We start from the raw sequence: 9627 nt of genomic DNA on the forward strand, positions 1-9627 counted from the left end.
ACCCTAAGAAGAAGCGTCCAATCGAGCTAGATGAGGGACAAAAGAAATTCAAAAGAGGGAAAGGCAAGGATAAAGTTGGCGGTGCGGCCAAATTGTCTCAACAAATTGAGCGCCTTGTCACTGTAGTGGAGACTATTAGTACCGGATCATCCATTGCACAAACTAAAGGACCAGATTATAACATGACACGAGTTATTGAAGTCCTTGAATCTCTACCTGGATTAGAGAGTGGGAGCGAGTTGTATTTTTTTGCTATCCACTTGTGCGCAGACATGATTAAAAGAGAGTCATTTTATGCGTTGAAACGACCTGAGTTGCAGCTCAACTGGCTTAAGTTTGAGCACAGCCTAGGATCATCCTCTTAAATTCCCTTGAGTGTCCCTTGAGTCTTCCTTTACTATGAGTAATATTTTAGTGTGGCTTTCATTAATTATGTACCAGATTGTTGTTTTTTTCATGCTTTCGAATACATTGTATTAAATATTGTACTCTATTTTTATCCATCAGACGTTGATATTTTCTATTATTTCATTTGAACATTGTTTACATGCAGGTTTCTTCATTATTAGCTGGGATGTCTGACAATATTACCCAGCTACGTTTACAACTTGTTTGTGTTACTGCACACATCATTGAACAATATTATAATAAGTATATTCACAAAAATCCTTGTATGAACTCTGCTCAAACTGGAAACATGTGGGTAATGGAATTATTAGGCGGACATGAAATTAGAAGTTATAGAATGTTTAGAATGGATAAGGATGTATTTATGTCCCTATGTAATGATTTGCAATGTAACTACGGATTACAGGGATCAAGAAATATATCCGCGTTTGAAATAGTCGGAATGTTTTTGTTCATTTTAGGTCAGGGTGCGGGAAATCGTTCAACACAAGAACGATTTCAACACTCTGGTGAAACAATTAGTAGATATTTTGAGTATGTTTTAGACATTGTTTGTCATATGAGTATGGATGTTATAAAGCCTGATGATCCAGAGTTTAGTGGAGTGCCTCAAGAGATATTAGTGGATTGTAGACATATGCCTCATTTTAAGGTATTCTCTTAGTTCGTAATATGCTTCCTTCCTTATTTAAAGTATTCATTTTAAACATAGAACTTTCTTTTTTTTAGAACTGTATTGTTGTAATAGATGGCGTACACGTTCCAGCTATAATACAACCAGAAGATCAAGTCCCATTTATTAGTAGAAAGCGTGTGCCAACCCAAAATATGATGGCTGCCTGTGATTTCAATATGAAATTTACATATGCATATGCAGGTTGGGAAGGTAGTGCTCATGATACAAGAATATTCTTAGCAACACTACGTCGTACAAGTTTGAAGTTCCCAAAACCACCAGAAGGTTAAAATCTCTTCTTCATCAGAACTCTGTTTTATAATTTACTAAGTTTTTGTGTTTGTATCTCAATAGGTAAATACTATTTAGTTGACGCGGGTTATCCACAATTAAAAGGATTTCTTGGACCTTATAGAGGAGAACGATACCATTTAGAACAATTTCGAATGGGTCGTCGACCAACTGGCTATAAAGAGGTATTTAACCAAGCACATTCTTCTCTTCGAAGTGTCATTGAACGCACATTTGGTGTCTGGAAGAAAAAATGGAAAATTTTGAAAGACCTGCCAAATTATCTGTTTGCAAAGCAAGTGAAAATAGTTATTGCTACAATGGCGCTCCATAACTACATTAGGAAGCATCATAAGCGTGATCTACATTTTCAAAGGATCGAGGATAATCTAGATGATTTCGTTTATGAAGAGAATTAACCAGATGACAATAATGTAGAAGAGAATGAAGCTTTACTATCACTGGAAATGGGTGAAATACGAGGTAAATACTATTTAGTTGACGCGGGTTATCCACAATTAAAAGGATTTCTTGGACCTTATAGAGGAGAACGATACCATTTAGAACAATTTTGAATGGGTCGTCGACCAACTGGCTATAAAGAGGTATTTAACCAAGCACATTCTTCTCTTCGAAGTGTCATTGAACGCACATTTGGTGTCTGGAAGAAAAAATGGAAAATTTTGAAAGACATGCCAAATTATCCGTTTGCAAAGCAAGTGAAAATAGTTATTGCTACAATGGCGCTCCACAACTACATTAGGCAGCATCATAAGCGTGATCTACATTTTCAAAGGGTTGAGGAAAATCTAGATGATTTCATTTATGAAGAGAATCAACCAGATGACAATAATGTAGAAGAGAATAAAGCTTTACTATCACTGGAAATGGGTGAAGCACGAGATCAAATTGCAATAAGCTTAATAAATACGACTTAATTCTTTTCATTTGAGTTAAGTTTGTAGGTATATACGTGTGTATTTGTAGGACTTAAATTTGTATTTGTAGGTTTATAGGTGGTGTGTGTGTATGGATATATATGTTTGTATTTACATGTGTGTGGATATATTATTTATGTATTCACGTGTGTGTGTATTTTGTATTTTGTTCTTTCCATGCATGACATGTTTTGTAATTTTGAATGAATTGATATCGCCATCCTGTCCATTGTTGTGAGAGATTTAGGGAACTCATTCAAAGATATGTTTTGTCTTCACTGGACAATCTCAATTATGACAAAGTTAGCAGCAATGCGGGGTCCGGAAAGGCTCTTCTAAAAGTAACACAGGTAGGCTCTGTGATTTTAAGAATTGTCTTGTAAACTTTTTGATCCGCATATATGCATCCGAGTTTATTTACGTTTGTTAATTGTTTCTTAATCTTATGTCAGGATAATATTCGAACGTTGTTAGATATTACTGCTGAGCAGCCAGACAAAAGAGTTGCTCCTTCAGAAACACTTCACTGCCGTTCTATCATCTGTCTGGAAGATTACATCTCGTATGGATCACCACAAGAACCTTGCATCATCACGAAATGGACTCTATTTTGGTGGGAGATTTTTCAATTCTGTCAACCATATTTCTCGTACTTCTATTAAGGAACATGTTGAGAGATTGAAATTCACTAATTCAGGACAGAGTAGGCTATTAGCAGCTACACTTCACGATGTTGGTAATCGACAACAGGAAGACAGAGCATCCTCTTTTGTTCACAGGATGCGACAACCAGATGACAGAGCTTCTTCCAGTCGCAGGGAAGATGTATCGACAAAGGCAGAACGTTGGGAGATGACTCTGGAATTCCCTAAAGAAACGGACGACACGTTGGATCCGCTGCCTTCGGTTCTAAACTTATCAATTGTTGGTTCAGGCCCTCTCCCATCTGTTAGTCAGGATGAGCAGGAAGATTGTCATCTCAGAACTTCATATGATGTGGCTGAGAATCGTTTCAGGTAAGTTTTACGCATCCCACAAAAGCATGGTTAGTTACATGCATCTGTTCTTTTCTCGTGAGATGGAAGTAACTGTTTATTCCTTATCTGGTCAAGTTGCATATGGTAAAACCAATAGGATTCGACTTTTCTTCGCAAAATGAACGACTTTTCTGGAATCTCTGGAACTTGCTTGCATTCATGATTTAGAAAGGAGTCTAAAAACTGTTGTCATCTTCCTTAAAACTGTTGTGATCTGCATCCAATATTGGCAATTAAGAAATTGAAAGTCATGTCATTCTGCGTCCTTTGACATATAAGCAAAAGGCGAGGTCAGTATGGTTTGCTATTAGTTGTTTCAATCATTTCTTTGTTGGATCTCGGTTTTTCCTCAGATTAGCATGTTGTTTCCTCATCATTTGGCTGAGTTGAATTGATTGGCTTTATTTTTTATCTTTTTTTCAGCCTCTGTCTTTGAAGCGTCTTACCGAGGGTATCAAAGGAACTAAGAGATCAGATGACAGTGAAATATTTAAGCTGTTCACAAATGTTTTGACTTTGTGTCCTCCGAATGTAAATGTTAACTCTTTAGTGTGATTTGTTTCCTTTATAAGAATGTCCTTTTGTGAATTCATTCATTACATCTCTGGTTAGTCTTTTAGTAGTGTTCATTACTACGTTCAGTTGCAGTTTTTGGTCCTTTACTCCTTTTTAATAATGCTATAACTTCTTCATTTATTGACAGAAACTGCCACCATATTTTGTTGCTATCCTATAGAGTGATTTAATTACCTTGTATCTTGTTGTTATCTTCTTGTAATTAAATGAATTGTTCATAAAGGCTCATCTTTCGAATACCAGACTCTTTCTGTTGTTTGGTTATCATGTTAGTGTGTTTGTCTTCCATTTCTAACCTTTCCTGCAAGCTTGTGTTGACGACAGTCTCGGATGGGTTTCATCTGTATTTCCCACAAAAAAAAAAAAAAAAAATCAATCTTGTATTTCTAACCTTTCCTGCAAGCTTGTATTGATTTTAAAAAAATAAAAAATAAAAAAATCAATCTATATAATATATTAAGAGTTAATGTCAATTTTGACCCTCGTACTATGCTTCTTGTTCCATTTAGACCCTAAAATTTTAAAATGTTAGAAAGTGTTGCATAAATTATGCTCCTTATCCCATGTTTTATCCCTTTGAATCAACCATTACCATATTACACTCAAATGATTAGTTAATAAAAGTATTTTAAATGAATCACACCTAAATAAATTCAAAAATTAAAAAAGAAAATAAATATATATTTTTTCTACACAAGCTTCTTGGCTAATAAAATAAATCAAATTTATTTAAATTCACCTAGTAATTTGCCTAAAATATCTTTTTAAATCAGTGATACGGGTTCACACAATTAAACAAGTATTTTTAAATACCAAAAATAATTATATATATTTACATTTCATATCATGTCTATTTTGGTCATTTTACATACCCACAGCAATTCCACCTCAAAATTTACCAAACGTTATTTACTGATTTTGAAACCAGCCCAGCTACTATAATTACAATTTACCAAACACTCAGCTGCTTTTTGAAACAACTACTTTTTCTTTCAGCACAGCTAAAAGCATTTTTTTTAAAATCCACAGCATTACTAAACTAAGCCATTGTCTCCTTTCCTTTATAGTGTTCAAGATCTCTTTTGCGGGCCACTGTGGATATTACCACAATATGCTACCACTGATAACAAAATAATCACCGAGATACTTTAGTAACATGGTGGGATACTTTAAGTGCGACAGATTCAACGGTCGTGTTTAGAACTGATCCCGTTTTTATTTTTTATGTTTTTCAAGAAAGAAAAATGAAAACATTTTCAAAATAGCGTTTGGCGCAATAAAGACAAAAAATATAAATGAAAACGATTTTTTAGTTTAGTGTAAAATGAGAGAGAAATGAAAAATAACTTTTAGTTGTTTTTCATTTTTTGTTTTCGTTTTCTCCTCTCTCGAGCAGTGAGAAAGAGAGAGATATTAATGAGTTTTTTTATACTGAAAATAATCTCTTGATAAAATTACCAAACGCATTTTTAAAAATGATTTATGTCTGAGATTGAAAACGTTTTCATTTTCATATAAAAAACAAAATCATTTTAGAACGAGTTCCAAACGCGCCCAACACGCTTTAGTAGGTTACTGTTAAGGCCACAATAGGTTACAATTGACACAGGTCTCCAGTGAGTACTAATACGTAGTCAGAAGTGTACGACTTCTTTTGAAAATAAGAAGAGTTCCCAACCCTTCTCGAAGGTGATGACGAAATCACATTAATTATCAAATTAACTTAGGTATTGTTCATTTCACCGATTCGAGTTTTCAGTTTTAGGTTTCTACAGAAAAAAGCTCTCAGAAAATGTCACATCTAACTTTTTTTGCTACAGTAAAAAGCTCTCAGAAAATGTCACATATCAGCTCGAATTGAAAACTCGAATCCGCGAAGTGAACGAGACCTTACAAGTTCGGGTCATCTCCAAACGTAACAACATTTCTTGGAGCTTATTATATGGTTTGTCAGTTTCCGGATAAGTGAATAATATATAATACCTTTAGCTCCTGTTGAGAGAGGAAGCTCGACAGTCCTTGCTGAACACATGCCGAGCACTGCTCGGGTAGTGCAGCCGAACAAGGCCCCTGTGAGTTCCCAGGCATGCTTAGGATCCCATTATTTACGCCCCCGTGTCCCTCCCATACGGCGACGTGGGGTCGTAAAAAAAGAAAGAGGGGGATGGGGTTTCTCTCGCCTTTGGCATAGCGGGCCCCCAGCGGGAGGCCCGCATGACAGGCTATTAGCTCAGTGGAGCTTCTCTCCGACACAAAATCTGATGTTCGGCACTCTTACTACTCTGACAATGGACCAAGCATAATGCCTACATGCCTGTTGCCGAGCATGGTTGCTCGGCGACCCCACACCATAATAAACAACATATACAGCAAATTGATCCCCATCATTGAGTGAATGTTGCACGCTCCCATCGGTGTGCGACACTTGTCACAACGTCAGACGGAGCCGTACACACGTACTTGTGGGCCCCCGGTGGGTCATGGACAAAACTCAAGTCCACCAAGGGAGCTATAAATACCTTATGATCATTTATTGAGATAAGGACAATTCTCTTACCCTACTCATGTCACAACTCACAACATTTTTTGCTCCCAATTAGTTCAGCTGACTTGAAGGTCGGAATGTGTTTGGCAGGCACCACACTGGTGTCCCCTCACTTTGAGGCTGCATCTCTTACTCCAGTGCAGGACGCTAGTCCCTGAACCCGAGCACGTGACGGAGCACCAACCAAACTAAAACCAAAACAGGAGTCTAAACTCCGTGCTTCTCAATATGTAGGTGTTGAGTCAGTTTAGACATCTTACTTTCTTGGGATTCATTTATTTCATATTGTAACTTTTTTCTATTTAGTCGTCCTTTTTTTTTTTTTTTAGGAGTTATTCGTCCTAAGTTACTACACAAAAGAATTATTACAAATTATATAGTACTTAAGAAAGAAAGAGTATAAAATCTAATTTCCCAAAATCTTCGTATCAAATATGAATCTCTTAAAGTACTTAACATCCATGACTAGACAAAAAGAACGAAAAGCAAGAGATCCATGAAAGGAAGTCACAGAAAGCAAGATTTTACCACATCAACAATGTCTTTTACCAAGGGAACAGGATTGTGGTGCCTTCATGTTTAGCGGGGGCAAAAAGTTGTTGCACTTAAAAGTGCCAATATAATCATTCGTTCGTTTCACTCGTTTAAATTGATAATTTGAATAGAAAAATGAGTTAAAATTTTAAATTAAAGAGTGAATTTATGTAAAGACTTCTTTCATAGTGAGACCCCTAAAAAACTTAACGGTCAAACACTCTATTTTAACTGTTAAATTACATTTTCAATGGTTATGTAAAAAAAACTTAAATTTAAATTTTTACGAGAGAAAAAAAAATGAATTGTGTTTCAAAGGGTGAAACGAACAAAAAGACTATTAGAAATGTCTGAATGAATAGTCGCACTCCCATATGAAATGTATCGTTTGGATTGCGAGAGGCTTCACTCTTTCTTTTCCTAGTTTTAGAATTTGGCGTATGATCGCTCGTGCCATCCAGTGAACAACAGCAAAACCTCTTTTTTTTTTTTTTTTTCAAGAGAGAGTCCAGATAAAAGCAGGTACTGATCTAAGTAAATACGCAACCAGAGGATGTATCTATTAAATAAGCAAAGCCACATTCATTCCATTCTTCGAGTCACTGATGCAATATATCTACAAAAAATAAGAGAACCACACGCATTTCTCTAGTCACTGATGCTAGTATATAACCACAGTGAATGTCATTGCATGAGGTGTTCTTTCGTGTGTCTCCTTTTTCGGTGCTGAATTAGACAAGAAAGCGATATATATACACATATACACAAACATCCAAGTATATACATGTCAAACATATTTTAATAAGCCAGAATATTAAACTTGATATAATACGCCCAGGAGGCCACATCATTAAGTCCTCTTTTTTTTTTTTTCCGTCCAAAACATCATCACATATCACTCAAAACAGAGAACATTAAACCTAAAACAAACCATTACAACCTAATAGCAAACCACATAGATGGATCAATATTGACAGTTCTTTCATCCTACGATAGAAAGCACGTCCTTTTCCTTGAAAATAAAAGCACACACCAGCGCTGAAGCCATCAGTAAACAGCAACATTGGCTTCACCCTGCTTGGAATCCAATGGCTCAGATTCAGCACCATTTTCTGAAAAAACCTTCACAATCTTCTCTACCGGAACCAAAGGCAGGTATGAGGAAACCTTGTACCCTTTTTCGGCAGTAGAAATCACGGTTTGGTTGTACTTCTCAGTATAGTAAGCTGCAGTGGGCACAACAACATCAGCCACCCTCGGGAACAGAGGGAGCTGGTTGAGTTTGCGCCAAGCAGTAACAGCGCACTTCTCAGCCTTAGGCTCGTACTTGGCATAGAGCTCCTTAGCTGCAGGCTCGTACTTTGTGAAGACTGTTTTAGCAATCCCTGAGGCAGTGTCCTTAACGCCAGCGCGCTGAACCTCGGATGCTAGAGATCTAGCCACCTCTGGGGCTTTCTGAGCTGCTGAGAAAGCTTGGGAAGAGACTTGCTTGAGGGTTGCAGGCACATGGCGGTCCAGCTCAGTCACAGATGCATCAACCTGCAGTCGTGATCACAAGGGTAAGAAGCAAATTACTTGAATGATAGACACAGGGCAAGAAATGCAACAAAAAGTTGCATCCAATCAAAATTTGCCAACCCTGAAGAAGTTAATTAAAATATTGCCTCGTTATGAGCGTAACGAGACTGGAAACAGACCAAATCAAATGCAACAAGATTACTTCCAATACTACTTTACATATGGCAATTACCATCTAATTACAACAGGAAATTGAACTGATCAGTATGCTTGACCCTGATCTCATAGAGTAAGATCCTTAGCGTGATTAAATATGTTAAATAAACGGGAATCGGGACAATGATAAACCACAGTCTAGGCCTTAAAAAGGAGGTTAATATTTGCATGCATTTCGAAACTAGGCCTTCCCAACGATCAAGGAAACAAATATCCAAACCCAGTTTAATAAAAAGCTATAGGCCTTCATAACACTCGTTATCTTTCGTTTTAAAGTTTTAAAGTTTTCCAAGAAAACGAATAAAAAATATGCAAATTCTTTGAAGTAACATCCTCTCTGCCCTTTCATTTACTTCTAAAAACAAAAATAAGACACAAAAACAACAAATTCCAAAAACTGAGTGTTGCCCACGAATGGATTTGCAGTTTGACAACTTTCTTTCAGGTCTAAACATCGGAATAACATAACCAATTGAAACCAGAACAAAAAATATACCCAAAAGCCTCAAAGAAACTGAAAGGTTACGAACCTTGCGGTCGATAAATTTCAAAAGCTCGATTGGGATGTCATAGACCTTCTCATAGACAGGTCCAACGACGGACTTGACAGTGCCCTCCACAGTCTCCACGCCTGGCTTCAGAGGGCCAGACTTCTCCTTGGCTTTACCATACAGGTTTGAGAGATAAACAATTGTGTGAATTACAGCTACTTGGATGAACTCAAGATACTTGAGCCTTTGCTCCTCTGCCTTATCCTTATCCTTTATCCAAATAAAAAAATTAAAAAAAAAAGTTAGGTTCTCTGAATCGAAATTGATTATACATACAAGCAAATTGATTCCATATTAGTTCAAGAGTGCATGTTCAATACAAAAAAAAAAAAAAAAA

General features: G+C 36.7%; 1 protein-coding gene across 1 annotated transcript in view; it reads right to left on the reverse strand.

Annotated features, from left to right (window-relative positions):
• Positions 1-7766: 7766 nt before the first annotated feature.
• The window catches only part of LOC21394106 (REF/SRPP-like protein At3g05500), a 2796-nt gene continuing 935 nt past the window's right edge, over positions 7767-9627 (reverse strand). Inside the window, exons 2-3 of the mRNA XM_010107357.2 lie at positions 9270-9500; positions 7767-8544 (exon numbers count right to left, since the gene is read on the reverse strand). Of these exons, the coding sequence (XP_010105659.1) occupies positions 8053-8544; positions 9270-9500 (723 nt within the window). The 3' untranslated portion in view covers positions 7767-8052. The remainder of the gene's footprint in view (positions 8545-9269; positions 9501-9627) is intronic.

This window comes from Morus notabilis, unplaced genomic scaffold, assembly GCF_000414095.1.
Source record: "Morus notabilis unplaced genomic scaffold, ASM41409v2 Scaffold294, whole genome shotgun sequence".
NCBI lineage: Eukaryota > Viridiplantae > Streptophyta > Magnoliopsida > Rosales > Moraceae > Morus > Morus notabilis.